Raw genomic sequence first — 18,856 nt, forward strand, 5'->3', positions numbered from 1 at the left:
CAACCCAGTTGCGATCAAGTGACGCAAATGAAGGCACCATAAATTGTATATATATATCTGTGATATATCGAAATCGATATATCCCGGGCAGTACCTGTACATACATACATACATAAGTGCATTATTAGCACTTTCATGGAACTGAAAATGGAAATGTCAAATGGGCGCTGGACTCGGAGTGCGTAGAAGTAATAGACTGGCGACCAAAGTCGAGTAGATCGGTCATATAGATCGGGCATATACATACATATGTACATACTGCTGGCTGGCCTGGTCATTACAATTATTATTACATATTAACATTGGTAGCATTCTTACATACTTAATACATTATTACAGTAATTTAATAACATGTTCTCATGGTCAACCTGCTGCCCCGGCGGAATGGAGTGCCAAGTGGATTCCATCCGATCCGATCCAATCCAATCCGATCCGATGCGAGTGCTGGAGTATCGCCACGCTGCATATTTTAAAGAGCTTACATTGTAGCCAAGAGCTAAGAGGCAAGAGCCAAGAATCAAGAGCTGGACCACCGCCAACAACAACAACAGGAGGTCATAATGAACGACACTTTACGGGCAATCCGGCAATCCGCTCCATTGATGGCTCAATGGGGTTCCGATCTATTCCAATCCTCGTTCCTGGGTCAAATCAAATGCCCCGCAGATACAGATACACAAACAGATACAGAGACGGATTCAGATACAACCATCAAATATCACGATTTTCAGCTGTCACCCCGAGTCGCCTTAGATGCGGATGCGGACATTTGAGATAGCTTCAACTTGGTTCGGCATGGCTTGGCTTAAATTCGATTGGATTGAATTGGCTGGTGGAAAGTGAAAATGCATCGGTCTAATTATAACACGTGATTTCATTGGACGCGCATGATTTATGCGCAAGTGCAAGTGCAAGTGCACCAGATCCAGATCCGGCAACAACAATGGCCCACAAGCTGATTGGATTCGGATTCGGATTCGGATTCGGATTGTCTTGGGGGATGCATAGAGCTCAAGTTCAATGTGGAAGCGGCTAATCCGAGACGCCAGACAAGGCGAACCCTTGAAAATGGAAGCGCCTCACTCGCTATCTAATACAGGGTGGAAAAAGCTCAAGTCGTAGATAAAAAAATATTGAAAGTTAATTAATTAAATTTATAAATTTTACCAATCAAATTGTACACTTTAAGTTATACAATAAATTCATTAACTAAAGTATAACTTTCATAGTTTTCTGATTCAAATGAACTGCTTACAGTTAGTTACCATATCCGACGTAAAAGATTACGAAGTTCCATTTGACAATTGGCAGATATTTCTCGCGGTGTAGGGGGCCTCCACCATGCATCCGATACGCCTCTGGACACCCAAAACCGCAAACCTCGACGTGCAAATGTCTATGCAAATGGGGCACCCTCAGCACTTGGCATCCCCTCGCCATCGCCCTCGAATCGTCGGCTTTTGCACAAACAATTCCATTTCGCTTTTAATTTCTTCGCGCAGCGTTTTTCGTGTGTGTTTGTCAACTAAATTGGGTCTAGTTTATGCGGTTTTTATGAATCTGACCTTAGTCATGATCATGAAACGCTCTAAGCTGAACCAATCCACTTACTCACTGGGTTGCAAATAGGGCATGAATGGGGAAACTCAGTGCCAGTTATCCAGTGAAAAAAAGAGCCTGGAAATTGGATAACAAGAGCAGGAGATTGGATTGGGGTGATTGTGTGAGCTATAATAATAATAATATAAATAAATATGTATAAATAATACATGCAAACTTGACAAGGAGGAATCTAAAAGTACATAAAATGCACACATTGTTGTATTTAGAAATATTTAAAATTAGATGTCTACGGAGTAAGTTGCGTAATTTCAAATCTTTCGTTAAAACTTAAAGGGCTGACACAAATTGACTTCTGCCTTAATTTAATGCGAATATTTTAGCCCACAATGACAGAAGCTAACGAACCTAAATCTTGTTTGATTGATATGAGTTAAGTTCCCATACTAATTCGTTCTTTGGACCGATCGGAAAACCGTGTGTATTGACACATTTGCTGGCGCGGCTTCAAACAAGCTCTAAATCAAGTTCAAAGTCAAACTAATTATCGGCAATTTGGCTAATCAATAATAAAAGCAGCTAGCTAGCAATACATAGAAAAATTCCCCCGCCCAAAAAGACATATGAAACATGTTTGGTTTAAGCTGGTGTTTATATTTAGTTTCGGCGTGTTTTTTCGACGTATTTTGGTTTGCGCCGCCACAACAAAGCGCTTTGACCAGCCAAACTACTTACACCGACTGTCTACAAGAGTATCGTCCCACACAACACACAAATAAATAATTTAAGGCAAACACAGGCAGCAGCAGCAAATCAACGCGAACAGCAATATTTTGGCAGCGAACTTGTTTGATTTGCATAAAGTCGCACAAATAAAAACGATGCAATTAAAAAGGCGCGCGCGTAGATCCAGTCAGCTGATGATGGTTTCGGATTGGCTGGAGTTGGCCAGAAATATGGCCAAAAAGGGGTGGGGGGGGGGGGGCGGTCATCTCCAGGGGGATCGGATCGGCGACTGGAGACGGCGGCATTCGGGTAAATTTAAATATATTTTTTATATGCACTTTGTTGACTTTTTGCGCTTCGCCGTCGTTTAATACCGCTCGGAATTCAGGAATCGGAATCCGCTGTGCCGAAACTAGTTCGTCGCAGAATTAGTGCAGTAAATATACACAAAAGTAAAATAAAAATAAAAATAAAAACAAAAACACAAGAACATGCATGACTGTGTGCGGGTTAAATATGTATGTACCTGCTTAAATAAGTTTTATTTAGCGTGTTCTATTGAAAGGACAATAAACTCTCGGCGAAACGTCAAGGTCGACCACATCGCATTAGAAGACTGCGGATCGATTCTAATTCAGGTCGCATTTGCGTCTAAACATCTGTATCTGTGTTCTAAAATCAGATATTTGGCTAAGCAAATTGCATTTGACTATTATCACTAATCAAAAACCAAACCTTCTTGAAGCTTACACCTCATATTTATTGTCTCAAATACCTATATTTGTGGTTCACGAATATTAGATGAATACGAGGATGAAATAGGGATAGGTTCTATCCTATCGTCTTGGTGTTCTGGTGAACCCTTCTTGGACATGGCCAGTTGCAACTGTCTAGCAGCAAGGGTATCCACAATAGCAGCCGCCACAGGGTCCACAGGCATAGCATGGTCCGCAGACATTCGGTCCATAGCAGGGTCCACATCCTCCTCCGCATGGTCCGCATGGACCACAGCAGGGTCCGCAGCAAGGTCCGCAGCAGGGTCCACAGGGTCCGCAGCACATGATTAATTCGTAAAAGTTCTGAAGGGAGAAAAGGTACGTTTAAATGATATGCCATAGGAATTTTTTACACATTTTCATTTTTGTAAATTTTCACTTATTTTCACTCACTTTGAACCGAACAAAAAGAAATAATTTGAGACTAGACGACAAATTTTGATGTGTTCAGGCCGAAAGGACAAATAATAATGATACAAAATCTGGTTACGCACAGGTATATCGGTTTGACAAGTCGGACTGAAGAGGCAAAGGATACTATATAAAATATTTTGTTTAAAGCATTGGCTAAAGCTTATAATGATTGTATTGTAAGTAGGGAAATGCTCAATCTTCATGTGAATTAACCTTTATATTTCGATCCTACCTATGTAGTTATCATCCAACTTGGTAGGAACGCATCAAGTTGCCACTATTTTTCCAGTGCACTGTAACATATAAACGAGGTAAATGAGATTTAAATTTTTGTTTTGTCGGATCATGTGTTCATTGCACCCGGCTGAAGTTCGAATCGCTGCCGGTTCTCAAGTCGAGTTCTGCGCTGCACTTTTGTTTACTCTTGATTTTGTCGTACTTTTTGATTAAGTGCATGGCGCATAGCCGATTGCCGATTGCCGAGAATCCGGGTATCGGGGCTGAACGGGTATACTATATATGCAAGTGTATATTAAGTTCATTATCTGACCGAAGACTTGTGTTGCTTATGTTTTTTATTTTGTTTTTTCTTGGTTTTTTTCCCCAGCCGAATCGAGCCAAGAATGTCGTCGCATTGAAAGAGGTCAATCACCAGCGATTGCGCCTTGGATGTCACTCGGTGTAATTGAGCGCAATTTATTTCATTTGCTAACGATTTTACGATTTCGGATTTAATTAACTCCCGAAAAGCAGGAAGCCTAGTGGACCAGTTGACAGAGCTCGCCAGCCTCCAAAATGGAACCCTAGTGTTATACACAATGATTATACAATGATTTGTATTTGTGCATGACTGAGTCAGCCGGAGCATTCGGGCAGAAAAGTATGGGTTGCAAATAAAAAGCGCATAATAGGCGTTTAAATGCAATTTTCTTCGCAAAATGGTCGGGCGAAATATCAAAAATTCGAATTATATGTTTTGCCGCATGTTGATTAGAATGTATGTATGTATTTGTGTGTGTGTCGATCAGCAGAGGCAGAAACCGAAGCAAAAACCCCGTCGTCAAACCGCACAGAAGTCCTCTCCCTTCTAGCAGAAATATTTGGGTAGAATCTCGCATCCGAGGAGACGGACAAGTCCAACTCAAAGTCGTTCTGTTTCGGCACGGTGAAAAATCACTATCATAGAAAAAATATATAGCGTAGTGACGAAAGGCGTCTCAAAGAAATGTGAACAAGAGTAGAGTAAGATATATTAAATACAAATCTAGCTTATATTACAAAGTGTCTAATATAAAGTGAATCAAACTTAGTTACATAAATCTAGTAGCGAACTTAGTGACGAAGCGCGTCTCAATCGAATCGGAAAGCGGTAGCAGATTTTAAATAATTATTTTCTTACCACCTAAATGTGGTTAAATGACTTTCATTGAATTTTTCTCTCTGTGGCTCTCTGGTTTTTTTTTTTCAAACTCGAGATGGATGGAACTCTGGTCAATAATTTTGTGAGGGTGCCGCCAAAAGGGCAGCAGACGCTGCTCTAACTTAGTTTTTTCGTTCATATTTGTGGCTGGCCTTTGTTTGAAATAGATTATTGGCAATACATATGTATACAAATATTTTGTATTTCGTCTGGCGACGGGAGTTCAAGGATTTTTATTGGGTTCAGTGAACCAAATGTCTTTCCTCCGGCCGGAAATATCGAATTCGCTTTAATTATGGCCCCTCGCATCAACTTATTAATATAAGTTTGATGAAAAGTGAAACACAATGGGCACACGCAGATGTCATCATCATCGGCTGGAAAGCGCTGAGTACTGCCAGTCAGCCCAGGGAAATCAATATCCGCCTATCCCTAAGTGTGCGCCATAATGACTTTAGGGGCGTGGCCGTCAATGGGGCCAAAGGTGAGGAGCGACCGAAAGGGTAAACGGCGGATTCAGGTAACCCGAGAAGCCGACGAAAGTGAAGAAAGCACGTGCCGCCCCCTAAAAAGTGGCAGCTGATCGCTAAAAAGGAAAAGTAAGGCGCAGTTCTGAAAGTCGGATATATGTACATACATACATAGTACTCTGATGTTAACTTAAATATTATTTAGATGTCTAAATCAAAGTTGAAGAATGCTGCAGCTCGTTTTCTTGCCGATCAATTTGAAGGTGCACAGAGGAAACCTGAGAATCCAATGGAAAGTGGTAATGGTAGTTCTGGGCACGTGCCGCCCCCCGAAAAAGGATTCAGCTGCCTTGAAAAAGGAAAGTGAACGCATCGTGTCGCCATAGCGATGCGATACGATCCCAACCGAGTTGAGATCGAAATCGTAGGATTGTGGAAGTCTGAAACTGCGATTGATCGTGCGACATGGGATGCGGATGAGAGGCAGTCAGAAATTCCTAAGAAAATGGAGCACACACACAAAAAACGCAGCACGCAAAAAAAAGGGTGGAATACAATATAATAATAATAAGGAGCAAGGCAGCCGAGATCTCGTATTATTTAATTTGGAACTGGGCCGCTCTTTTCGCCCATGTTTTTCTGCACCGGTATCAATGAATCGAAATGAATTGAAATAAAATGAAATGAAATGAAATGCGAATGTCTCGATCGCGTGCGGCAACATTTTCACAGATTTCAGATTTCGAGTTTCGAGCTTTTTGCCCCGGATTCTGATTCTGCGTTTTGATTTGTACCTCCTTTTGATCGTGCCTCGTTTTTTCTTCTCCTTTACGAAGTTTGTGTGTAATATCGGGGGTTGTGTCTTGTGTTTAGGCTATAAATGGCATATTAATACATACTTGTGTTTAACCCTCGAGTGCCTAGGCGGTATTTCTGTGCATCATATCATTTTCTCTAGTGATATCTGCCACAGCTCATCCTTAGACGAATACATTTAATCCTTTAAATAGTTGTGTACATACTCAGATAAAATCGCCATCAAAATATTGAAAAAATGATAGCTACAAAAGTAAATTCTGACAAATTGGTAATGAAATATTCAACTCATTCTTAAGAGCAGCTTGCTAGGTGGGTTAATTCCCCATTTTCTTGCCAAATTTTTCGACCAATGCGTTTTTTATTCCCCACTCAGTTGATGACTAATACGCATGCAAGTTCCGCGAAAAGTCCGCCCCCGCGCCCCTCTGCATTCCACAGATAGTTGCCAGCCAAATTGCAACTCAATTATAAATTGCAAAGGGGAAAATGAAATGAATGAAAAAAAAACCAGGCGAAGAGCGAAACCGAAACCAAAGCCAAGAAAAAACCCAAAACAGTCGCAGTGTAAAATTGTAGCTTAGGCAGCGCCAAAAAATACTAATTTATCTGCGAGTTTCGCATGCTAACTACCACACACACAAGCGCAGAAGGAAAAAGAGCTCGAAAACATCAATGGAAATGCCACGAAAATGCTAGTTGAGCTTTGGAAAAACCATGAAATGTGCGAGTACGAGGAAAATCTTCCGCGTTTGTGTAATGCAGGAAGATTTTCCATGATGTTTGTTTTGTATTCGCTTTACATTTTCCCCGAGCTGCTGAAAGTACATATGTATATGCACGCTTGTAAGTTTTGCAATCACTGGAAAAAAAATAGGGCATATAATTAAGGCAATTCCAGGTATCCATAGGTATTATATTTCTTTAAAAAGTACAAATACAAAAGTTGACATTGTGGAAACTCAAACAATCAAGCGTGTTATTGAAAATTATTCAGCATACCTGTTTTTTTCAGTGCTTTGACAATTTTCCGTGGGATTTGCATGTGGCGCCAAAATATCTGTAGATCACCATGTCGATTCAAACGAATCGATGGTACGAATCTGCTGGAAAAGCGCATCATCTTCTCTGGATAGCTTGAGATATCGCAGATGCGAGATGGAAGATCGCAGTTCGCAGATCGGAGATCGCGCATATTGATGATCGAAGATCGAAGATCCGAGAGCGAAAGCACAAGCTCTGTGCGAAAGAAAGCAGGTGAGAGCGTCGTCCGCTCGTAAAGAGCTCAAAACATGACACCCCAGATGGGCCGCCAGCTCGTGGGGCGAAGGGTGAGGTGGGGGGGGGGAGCTGTAGCCGGTCAGGGGGTGGTCCGCTGGTGCGAGAGGGAGAAAGAAGCGAGGGGTAGGGGACACCGTGCGAAAGTGAAATCGAACCTTCGCTGCCGGCGTTTGCGCTTTTAAGCAGCAACAAAAACAACTAAGCCGGGCCGGTTTCAAAGTTTACGAGAGGCGCGACTGCGCACAGTGATTTAGAATAAAAAAAGAAATAATAAAAATGGTGTTAAAGGCGTACGTACACGTATTTTTTAATAATATTTACTTAATATTTAGTGTATTTCTAGGAATTTTTATAGATACTTTAAGTTTCATTATTCATTTAAAACAAAAACACTAAAGAAGATTTAATAATAAAGACTTATGTAGCAAAATAATACACTATGATACACTGTGCGCCGGAGAATTGACTTTTCACAAGTGCAGAGAGTGCGCCGCTGCTGGCTTTAATAATTAATAACAAAAAAAAAAAACGAATTTGTAAGAGTTTCGTTATTTTTACAGGCGGTGAATGAAAATCCGTTTCGGTTTTAATTTTGGCTCCTGCTGCCGGCAGCGCAGCTTTGCTTTTTGGCCCGGTCGTTGATCTTTGTCCGACTGGACTTTCGTCACCAAGCGTTTTGCATACGTGAGCGACCGCTCACTGACGCGCTGGCCGGGCCCCAAATCCGCGAATTATAATTACCCATCGATTGCCGGGTGGGTGGGTGACTTTTCCTGCGATTCGGACGCACTTGCCAAGTGCTAATTACGGACAGGATCCTTACTCGGTCACAGTCCGCAGAAATAAAGATGCAAAGCTCGTCTTTAATATTTGTTGGTATAAATCGTATGTCTTAAATAAAAAAATCAAATCAAATGCACCTTTTGGAACATTTATAAACTATAAAAGCTTAAAAACCTTGTGGGCATGCCAATTTAACCCATCTAAGGGTTATAAAATCACAAGTATTGCACATGACCAATAAGGCATTAGACTAAAATGTAAGTCTTATGCAGGGGCATACCCTAGTAATCATGTTGCTTTTCATATAGTTTCAATTATACGTAGACTTACTAATAGTCCTTACATTTACAATGTATATTTGGAGTGTGAAAATCTTTACGATCACGATGTCCAGAATTTCCCCTACCCTTTGGGCAAAATCATGATTGTGTCGAGCAGTTCCAGGGGCAATTGGCAATGCAAATCAATTTTCAGATCTTTGCAAATATGCAGCTTTAATTAGTTAATAAGTGGCGCTGACTAGCAGCTGACACCGTCGCGACATGGCCATGGCTTTGGGTGCTACCATGACTGTTGGCTATGGCTATGGCTACCCAGGATTCCTCAGACGACTGCCGCTGATAAAGCTGGACTGGACCACAAATGGGCGTCGAGCGCAATTAGCGCCATATATCAATTACCGAGCAGTGTGGCACTCCACTCCGCTCCACATTACGTATACGCAGACGACGCGCCGCTAAGGTGTTTTCATTATAAATCATTTATTCAAATTGCATATTACGCCGACCGACTGGCTGTGGTCAGCACCTCGGCCAAGCTGACCACTGCTCTGATTGGGTTCCGGCGTCGGATCTTGTCGCGAACAGCTGATCGATGGATCGGACTGATCGGATCGGATCGGGTGAGTACATGGTATGATAACCACTTGACGCCTTCCAAGCGGACAGCTGTCGGGCGGCGATCGCCGAGAAAAAACAATATTTAAATAAATAGGAGTTTTCAAAGAATTCAAGCTGCTACACTCCGAAACTACCAAGGGAACTAATGTGTCCTGGAACGAAAAGAAAAGGCAATCAATCAATTTGCATTATATATATTTTTGACTAAAGATCGTTTCAGCCGTTCTTATTAAAAAGACCATAGTCTTTGGGAAAACTCCATTTATTTTTAGCTATTGGGTAAATTACATAAATTAGTTTGTTATCCCGTTGGTACACATCAAGTTTATCCATAAAAGACATATCCATTTACAAATGATTCACATATATTTCGTGTTTTTCGAAAAGCTTCGATCGAAATTCAGAAATTGTAGCTAAGACATGCACCTTCTTTAGCTAGTTTTCAAACCCAAAGTGATCTCACTTATGGATGTAAAGAAAAATATAACAAAAATGATTTGTTTTCGTTTTTGGTAAAAAGTCATGTAAATAAAAATCACACGTATTCAAAACTGTGCGCTCTGTAAAATAACTTTCAGAATTATAGTTCTTAAGTATCGGTATAACGCTTAAGCATCTTAATTCAATTTTGATTTAAAAGATCAATCTATTAGGGCTGCATCATCGGATTTTTGTCTTTTTTATTTATCATGGTAAATGCAATATCCGTAAAATCCTTATAAAATACATCATGTTGGTATCAAATTCTCTATGTAAGTCTGTGCACTCAAACTGAGATTTTCATGGTGGACACCGACGGATTATCCTTAGTCGCTAATGCGAGTACTTTAAGTTCGTTGGTATCATCAAATTCAAAACTTACAAATTACTTGACTTTATCTCACAAGTTGGTCTTCAGTTACGCTTTATTATATTTTTTTTTTTTTAGTGGAACTTAAGCGAAGTATAGCGTTAGAATATTATATTGCAGCTGAAACCTATCATTGTGATTCCCTTTTGATAGCGGGAAAAAAAACACAATCATAAAATTGCACTAGGGTGGGTCGATTTCTTCGATTTGCAGAATATGAGTTTATAAAATTATACACTTCCTAATAAACAATAAAAGTGGTCACCGGTTCTGTGTATTAGGCTTGAAGGCAACTAATTTCAAAGTTTCACGAAAGTATAGAATTTTATAGAAACCCACTCTGCAAGTAAGATATTTTGAAATATGGGAATATATTATTATATTATATTACGTTGTACTTTTTTCCCAAAAGGTTATAAGTATTTTTGTAACGGTTTTTTGTTTTAATACATATATATATATTTTTAATTGTAAACACATAACCGTTTTTCCAGTTTGAATCAATCAAATCGAACCACTCTGCTGTTTGATAATGGAATGTAAATTAATTTAAAGGCGTAGCTAGTGCCCTTGCACCCTATCCATTTCCAGACCGCCCTCCTCCTCCATTTTGCTGAGGAACTTGATAACCCGCTGGTGAGGCTCCGATTGCCGGATCATATCGATGAGAGCCAGCAGCTTCTTGATGCCGATACACAATCGCTTACCCGCCATTTTCCTGGCAATGCTCTGCAGCTCCTCGGGACTAAACAAATCAGAATCATCCAGCACGGCAAGCACGTTCTCGGGAGTTGAGAGATTGGACACATGCAGGACGGACGTGAAAGCCGAGAGCATTTCCATCTCCTCGAGAACGTCCCGCCGGCTGGAAGTGCACAGGATCAGCAGTTTTCTACCCTTTGGCGGTTGCTTTTTCAGTAGAACCAATAGCGCCTGCAGCGTGAGATTAGAGTACCTGGGTCCAATTGGACCGTAGTCTAGCAATCGCTCCACATTGTCCACCACAATGCAGCTCAATGTGGAGCGATAGGCGTCGTCGAAGATCTTGCGGATGTGCAGGCACTTGGCTGACTCCGTAAATCCTACCATATCTTCCGGGGAGCAGACCTTAACGAATGGGAAATCACTCAACTGGGCCAGATTAGCGGCCAGCGCTGATTTGCCGGAGTTGGGAGCTCCTTCGATGAGAACAGACACCAGGCCAGAGCTCTCAGTGGCCTTCGCCTGCTGTACGGAGAGCATTCCGTCCTCCAGGAGTTCGGTGACCGGTGGGCCCCAGTTTATAATTCCGCGTGCCAGCAGATTTTCCAGCATCTCCTGGGCTGCTCCAAAGGCGGGCTTGATGTCGTTGTCCAATGCGTGCAGAAAGTCGGCTCGCGTAACACGCAGTTTTTCCATAGCCTCCGGGTCCACGTGAACCTTGGATCGTAGAAAAGCAAATGATGATGGTAATTTTAGAATAGTGGAACAGTCGAACGTTAATCGCTTTCTTGGTTTATCGAAACCAAATTACTCGAAATTAAACGAAACCCGAAACGCAAACCGAGAGATAAATGAAATAAGCGAATACGCCAAATAAATAAAATAACATTTCGATCCGAATGTGAATTAAGAGAACCCCCTTTCTTTGCTTTCACGCCATGCTGTGCATCATATACCTTGGAGTCCGCCTTTATTAACCGATTCATGGCCGTGGATTGGGCCGCTCTAACCAGACCCTCCAACTCTGCGCCACTGAAGTTCTTTGTCTTGGCCGCGATCTCATTGTTGTCCACATCGCTAGCTATCTTGTTAAAGTCACGCATCCGCTTGGTGTGGATATTCAGGATCTGGACGCGACCCTGCTCGTTGGGCAAGCTGATCTCCATTTGCACTTCCAAGCGTCCAGGTCGCAGCAGGGCCTCATCGATCATGTCCCGCCGGTTGGTCATTCCTATTACCAGGATGTTGTTCAACTGCTCCACGCCGTCGATCTTGGCTAGCAGTTGATTGACGACCGTGTCGTGGACACCACTATTACCGGCCACGGATCCGCGAGCCTTGCAAATGGCGTCGATCTCGTCGAAGATGATGATGTGCAGTCCACTGTTCGGTCCCAAGCGCTTTTCCTCCTCCTCGGCCTCGGCAAACAGTCGCCGGATATTGGCTTCTGATTCACCCACGTACTTGTCCAGGATCTGCGGTCCATTCACGATCTTGGGTTCGCGGGCATTCAGCATGGTACCTATTTGCCGGGCCATCAGGGTTTTTCCCGTGCCTGGTGGTCCGTACAACAGAATACCCTTAACGTGCTTGATGCCCAGTTGTTCGACAAGTTCCGGCGGAAAAACACGAGAGGCGAAGGCGCGTCGGAAAATCGCATTGAACTCTTTGTCTAGGCCACCAATGCCCATCTTGCCAAAGTCCCAGTCCGGATTTATGATGGACTGCCGCACGATCTTACCCTTGGAGCGACCCTGCAGATTTAGCACAGAGTTTTCGGCCTTCTCGAACTGCACCACCGTGTTACCGAGGATGCGGCCGAATCGTACGTTCCGAGTCTTCGGTAGGGAATCGCCCACTGTTCGGGGATCCACTGCCTCCAGCGTTTTTACAGCGAGGCCCAGGAATTTCTTGTCTTTGAACTGAAAGGCGGTAAACATCCTTATTAGCAAACGAACGATATATGTACATTAAGGAGCATGTTAGAAGAATTACTATGTTAAGATAGTTGCATTTCCTATGAGGGCAGCCTAACACACTATTTTTAGTTCATAAAAAAGGGGGACATTGTATGCTGAATTATTAAAAAAGATTTGGCAGAGAGCCAAAAAGATGATCTAAGGGAGAGTTACGTGTCTTTGGGTTTCTAATTGTTGGAGGTAAGCTACCTTGTTAATATTTGCATTAGGTCACCGTCTAAATGTGGAATATGAGATTCAGCATCTCATGACAATCAAGACACGTCAGTAAATATAAAATAACGAATATCGAATAACACAAATAACGAATATTCTCACTACCGCTATGCTATGAACGTATAAATCTTTTTGTAAAGTTATACAAAACCAAAATTATTATAAGTGCACACAATAAATGGTGAAATAATGAATAGGTGCGTCCGAGATAAACCGAGAACCCTCATTGAATTGGGTAGTATTTTAACTGGCTCTGGCATATATCACTAATCCTCTCCAGATTACTACCTTAGTTTCAGTCCTTTGCTATCTATTTTTCTATACTGCATACATTTATGGGGGAGCCACATCCACACCATTACCTGAAAGACGAGCGTTTGGCCGACGGTCAGCGGCATTCCGGCGAACTGCATGAGGAACTCCTTGGCCATCTCGTCGGAGTCGTAGGGCTCCTGCGTGGTGGTCTTCTTCTGCAGGAAGTCCGTCTCGAAGGAGACCAGTGTGATGATATCGGCGCTGGCATCGAATCGGTACGGCCGCACGTCTATTTCCTGGTTGATGGAGAGCGTGGCCCACTTGCGCTGGACCAGCGAGAATCCGACGTGGCCGAGCGGCAGCTCCGGCCCGCTGATCTTCTCCAGCGCGAAGATGTAGTGCAGCCCCGGGCCCGGCGAGATGTCCACATATCTGCAGGGTATCAAGCGGTGCGTCATTAGCATAAGCGAAAGTTTCCATAGGCTCGTACGCCCACGTAGGAAGTGGAAAAACAACAAAAACCAACACTCACTTGACCTCCTCCGTGAAATCGGACACATTCACAATCGCCTTGTTCGTCAGGGACAGCTCATCCGTTGGGCATTTGATCGCTCTCATCCGGTGGGCTTTTTCAATTGACATTTTCGTAGCAATTTTATAATATAATCCCGAAATTGTCTCAAACAGCTGATAGCCCGTTGAGGGAGTGCAACCCTGTTCGGCATTGCGTGTGTGTATGCACTGTGATTGCGAGCAAAAGATGCCTGCTACGGCACCTGCAGTGCAAATTTGAATTCATTGGCGCGCATTTGCATTTTCTAATAATACATATATCCCCCGCATTCAAGACTTCTTCGCTGTTGCTAAGCAGCTCTGCAGCACCAGGATTGGTGAAGAAAACAATCCAAAAAATGTGTTGTATCAAAAGCCAAATCCTCTAAGTAAATAACGATAAAATGGGTGGCATTTGCAATTCAAATATCTTTATTTTTACTTATATATATATAATATGGTAATAAAACTTGTTATGCCAATCACCAAAGACACTAGAACAATATAATATATATATATAATATATAATATATATTATATATATAATTATGTATATATATATATATTGGACAACGACATCAAGCCCGCCTTTGGAGCAGCCCAGGAGATGTTGGGCCCACCGGTCACCGAACTCCTGGAGGACGGAATGCTCTCCGTACAGCAGGCGAAGGCCACTGAGAGGTCTGGCCTGGTGTATATATAATATATATATAATATAATAATCTAGTATCTTTGCAATCACATTATCGGGCTGTTCATTTTAGTCTTAAGAACATTGCAATGCAATGGAAGCAAGTTCATCCAAAAAATAATGCAATATTATTTTTTTAGATGGTTTTTTTATGCTTACGTGGTTCTTTTAAATATAAAGCATTACTGAATTATTTGGAATCACTTGGAATTATTTTCCTGGAATTGTAGATACAATATTGCATTTCCTAACCTAACGTCTTAAATGTATTGAGGTACAAGTGGACTAGAATGGTTCCCTACCCATCCCATTGCTTCGCCCAATTTCTTCAGCAATTTGGCAGCTCGACGGTCGGGATTTAGGGAATTCACCCACGCAATCAAGTCAAGCAACCGTTTGATGCCAATGGAGACGTTGCGGCCATCCATGGCGATCTCGATTTGGCGTAGCTCCTCGGGCTCGAATCGTTTTGAAGCTTCCACTATGACCATAAGTTCTTTAGGCGTGGAAACATTTGGCACATTGTGAACTGAAGTGAAAACGGATAGCAAGCCCAGTTCCTCCAGGACATCGAGACGATTGCTTGTGCAAATGATGATGAGCTCGTGGCTGTTGGGCGGTTGTTTCTTCAGAAGAACCGTCAGCTTCTGCAGGAACTCCTTGGAGTACCGCTTACCCAGGGCGCCGTAACCAATGACACGCTCAAAGTCGTCAATGATGACGCAGCTGCGCCTGGAAACATAGGCGTCCTCCAAGACTTCCCGTATTCTCTGGCATTTTTCGGAATCGCTAAGTCCCAGCAATTCGGCCGACGAGATGTATTTTATAAAAGGGCAGTCTGTTTTCAAAGCCATTTGAGCGGCCACCGTAGTTAGGCCTGACTTGGGCTTACCTTCGACCAGATGGCAAGACCATCTTGGGCGTCCGGTGGACAGGAGATCATTCGGATCGAAAGCGGTACGATCTAGATATTCATATGGCATGAGCAGCTGGAGAGTCTCCTCCTGCCGGCCAAATCGTGGCTGAATGATCTTTACCGCGGCCAGGAGATCGACCTGAGTGACTTGAAGGCCCTTCGGGCATCTGGTGACGTGAGTGCGGACAATGGCTTCATGGAGGGCTTCTCGGACCAGTTGGCACAGCTCGTCCTCCGTGAAATTTTTGGTTTTCATTGCAATTTCGCGTGCGCAAACATCGCCGGCCACCGTAATGTCACCCAGCCTGTTGATGCGCGATTTTAAGAGGTTCACACGCTCCTCAGTGTTGGGTAAAGTGATGTTGACCATCTTGGCGCCCGGGTTGGCTTCTTTTATGGAGAAATTATATTGGATATGAAATGGTCAAATTGTATCAGCTGTTCTTTACAAAATGGTTTTGTATATTATGTTATCCACCTAAAATCGATTGCGATAACTGCGATCGATTTTAAATTTCAGGGACGGTCGAAGTTTCGATAAGACGGTGGTTCAATTCAAACCATTATATTGTAAGTTTTTATTATTTTATAAGGTAGCTTAAAATTAAAATAATATTAATATTTTGAATTGCCATTATTTTCCGAACCAATGTGTTATCAGCTTCGTTATGTATGTGTTATCAGCTTCGTATTACGATAGTGTAACCAAATTTCCATTTGAAAATACTGCTTTTCCACTTGGCTATTACAAAAAAAGCGCGCCACTTTTGAAAAATATCTAAACTTAAAATTAGTAAAAATAATTGCACACTATTTTATCCATCAAGTATTTTAATGCCTTGACTTTAACTACATGAAATGCAGAAAAAATTTCATCGTACATATATGTCACTTTAATATTTGTATTGTTTATGGCTAATAAAAATACCGATAGACCGATTGACTGGCGGTTTCGATGTACTGCAACCGTTACAATTTAAACGACTTTGTGATTTATGATATTCTTGAGTTTCGTTCCGTTTGCTAAAACCTAGGCACACATTATGAATTCCCGCTTTTCGGCTCTTCTGCTGGGTTGGCTGTGCAATTACTTGCAATATCGTATTTTTCTTCTTTCCTTGCCGCTGACCTCGAGCAGTTAATCATGCGCTCGATAATTGGATAGTGGATGTCTCTATTCGTTCTGGGTTGCACAACAAATTTATAGCGTGCATTATATTCGGACAGTTTAATTGGGTATCGACATTTATTAATTTATCCGGTCGGCCGGCCTAGCGTAATGCCGGTAATTTCTTGTCCCATCCGAATTTGACCACTCAAGGCTTTCAACACTCCACATCCGCACAGCATCCTCCTTCCCACTCCTTGCCAGCCCATTTGCATGCTCCCTCCAAAGGGCCGAGACTCGCGTCCGCTATGCACATTAATTAGGCCGCTTCATTAGACACATGTCCATCAAAAGTGGTCCGGTTCAAGATCCAGACTCGAAGCGAAGACTGCGCCGCCGGCGAGGGAACATAGTGCATATGTATATATCCACCCGATCCGAGCCTGACTGCCTCTCGTGTTGCCTGTTTTGTGTAATTAAGCCAGGCGCTCACTATTTAAATTGCTGGCGGGTGGCGAGGGGATGTCGAGAAGTCCAGGAGCGACACTGAAAAGAATTTTTTGCAATCCTAAAGTGATTGTACTAAATAAAAAATACAAGAAGTGAAGAAAGTTAGTTAAGTTAAGAAAATAGTTAATAATATGGCCACCTGTGAAAGATTGGTTAATAATCATTTTTTTTTTTTAGCAACTCATACTGCACTGAATTTCTCCCAGTGCAGCCCACATGCGCCCGGGTGTATCACGAATCTCCAATTGCGGGCCAGCTGTAGTGGCTTTAAAGACGAGGCCATGGCCAAGTGCAATTTGCAGGCAGGCCAGCAGCCTCCGCCGCATCCAGATCCGCATCCTCGCGAGAAGATCGAGAGTCTCAAACTCCAGACGTTCGCTCGTCAGCGCTTGAGCCAATAATTATGGTTATTAATCGGCCTGGGAATTGGCTGCTAATTTGCAGTTTAGTTACAAATTCTGGCCGCCAGCGTGCAATTACCCGCTTAAATTATAGCCTCAAAATAAACAAAACACCGCAACGCCAACGATGGATGGTCAGTTCGCTTAACTCCAGAACAGTTCAGCAGTCGGGAAAAGGTCACAACACCAAAGAGGCATCCACACGGAAAAAATTGTGCTTTAAAAAACATTGCATTTAGTTTAATTTAGTCCAAGATTTCGTGGCATCCTAAATATTCGAACAGCAAAGATACAAATTTTCGAATTAATATTATTAGTCAGATTAATATCAATATGAAGATATGTTTTTCGATTATAATAGTTAGATTTAGAGATGAATTCCACTTGTCTTAATATTTTGTGCCTTTCTGTTTTGTATTTTTTTGCGAATTTTTGTATTTATTTTCCTGTGCAGCCATTTGGCTTATGCGTGTTTGCTTATCACGAGTCTTATCGCCGATTTGGCCAGGTCAATGCCGCACAGTGCGGCTAATGGGTAATGACGCATCCAGATCGGCGTGGCCAGTCGTCCAACTCCTGCTGGCACTCGTAATTAGACGCCACTTCTGGTGATGGGGCGTTACTCAATCAAGAGTTGATGGCACATCCCCTTGCCGTCCGGAGCAGCGGCATCATCATCATCATTACCATCATCATCGGCGGAGGAGGTGCAACTATCCTGCCGCATGATCGGGCCCAACTACAACATAATTTCCAGACGTCGACGCGTCAGTCCTCCAATTTCGGAGGCGCGCTGGCAACACTTTCGGGCCACCAAATCAAATCGTGTGCTGTTTATTTAAATAACCATAATTTGGCGCACCATCGAGGGCCCTGCTTAACCCGCTATGGCCCCGTAGCTCGCCGCTGCTGGGGCTATTTATTAACCCACACACTCAGCGCATCGATACCGAACCAAGACGATCTGAACCGGAGCGATCCTTGGCTTTTATGGCCATGGCACATGATTTTCCCGGGCTGTGAGAACATAAAAATTCAATTTAATATGCTCCCCAAGAATTTCGTGGACTCCCCGACTTTCCTTTACGCCGTCATCTGATTTGGCGGCTGGAAAGCGTTTTGTCTTTAGCCAGTCAGCATTCAATGAATTCCAGTTTAATATGCTGGGCCATATGCAATCAAAACCCGGCTATGTCAGTGCAACCAAATTTGTCGTAGGCGTTTGTTTGTGGCATCGTTTTGTCCATAATTATGGTTGCATCGATTCCAATCCGAAAACAGCATAAAATCTTATTTGAATTGCTATACTTTATGTTGCATACTTTTCGAAAACTAGTCAAATGTTGTGGTTATTTAGCTTACTGTAAAGTGCAAAAAAAAAAAAACGCTTAAACCAAATCTTCTCCTTTCTACTGCTAAAATATAATATAATTAAAATTTAGCTAGCTTAAGTTTTAATAAATGTAACGTCATGCTTTAAGCAATCAATCAGAAGTGTTAAAAACCAAATTCCTTACTCTCTATATGCATT

The 18,856-nt window shown here is 42.5% G+C and overlaps 3 protein-coding genes, 1 long non-coding RNA gene and 1 pseudogene across 8 annotated transcripts; 2 read left to right on the forward strand and 3 right to left on the reverse strand.

The window, feature by feature from the left end:
• Nucleotides 1-3,027: 3,027 nt before the first annotated feature.
• Nucleotides 3,028-3,885, reverse strand: Mst87F (Male-specific RNA 87F). Of its 2 annotated transcripts, none has more exons than NM_001300388.1 (2): nt 3,709-3,885; nt 3,028-3,365 (listed from the first exon to the last, which is right to left on the reverse strand). In NM_001300388.1, exon 2 carries the CDS (start codon nt 3,345-3,347, stop codon nt 3,177-3,179), a length of 171 nt encoding a protein of 56 aa, NP_001287317.1. In that variant the 5' UTR covers nt 3,348-3,365; nt 3,709-3,885; the 3' UTR covers nt 3,028-3,176. The 2 variants fall into 2 exon arrangements, with proteins under 2 accessions (NP_001287317.1, NP_524346.1); NM_079622.4 differs by lacking the exon at nt 3,709-3,885 and adding an exon at nt 3,456-3,563.
• Nucleotides 3,845-4,304, forward strand: lncRNA:CR43300 (long non-coding RNA:CR43300). Its single transcript, NR_048385.1, has 2 exons — nt 3,845-3,984; nt 4,084-4,304. It is a non-coding gene; the product is annotated as a long non-coding RNA:CR43300 (long non-coding RNA).
• Nucleotides 4,305-9,373: 5,069 nt separating this feature from the next.
• On the reverse strand, nt 9,374-13,868 carry Nsf2 (N-ethylmaleimide-sensitive factor 2). Of its 3 annotated transcripts, none has more exons than NM_001300390.1 (4): nt 13,680-13,868; nt 13,255-13,579; nt 11,654-12,619; nt 9,374-11,414 (listed from the first exon to the last, which is right to left on the reverse strand). In NM_001300390.1, exons 1-4 carry the CDS (start codon nt 13,787-13,789, stop codon nt 10,557-10,559), a joined length of 2,259 nt encoding a protein of 752 aa, NP_001287319.1. In that variant the 5' UTR covers nt 13,790-13,868; the 3' UTR covers nt 9,374-10,556. The 3 variants fall into 3 exon arrangements, with proteins under 3 accessions (NP_001287319.1, NP_001287318.1, NP_788676.1); NM_001300389.1 differs by having other exon boundaries at nt 10,072-11,414; NM_176499.2 differs by having other exon boundaries at nt 10,468-11,414.
• Nucleotides 13,869-14,116: 248 nt separating this feature from the next.
• Nucleotides 14,117-15,811, reverse strand: CG31495 (uncharacterized protein). Of its 2 annotated transcripts, none has more exons than NM_169559.2 (1): nt 14,117-15,811. In NM_169559.2, exon 1 carries the CDS (start codon nt 15,674-15,676, stop codon nt 14,651-14,653), a length of 1,026 nt encoding a protein of 341 aa, NP_731866.1. In that variant the 5' UTR covers nt 15,677-15,811; the 3' UTR covers nt 14,117-14,650. The 2 variants fall into 2 exon arrangements, with proteins under 2 accessions (NP_731866.1, NP_001287320.1); NM_001300391.1 differs by having other exon boundaries at nt 14,312-15,811.
• On the forward strand, nt 14,265-14,399 carry CR46415 (annotated as a pseudogene).
• Nucleotides 15,812-18,856: the final 3,045 nt, after the last annotated feature.

The sequence above is a fragment of the Drosophila melanogaster genome, chromosome 3R, assembly GCF_000001215.4.
Source record: "Drosophila melanogaster chromosome 3R".
NCBI classification, from domain to species: Eukaryota; Metazoa; Arthropoda; class Insecta; order Diptera; family Drosophilidae; genus Drosophila; species Drosophila melanogaster.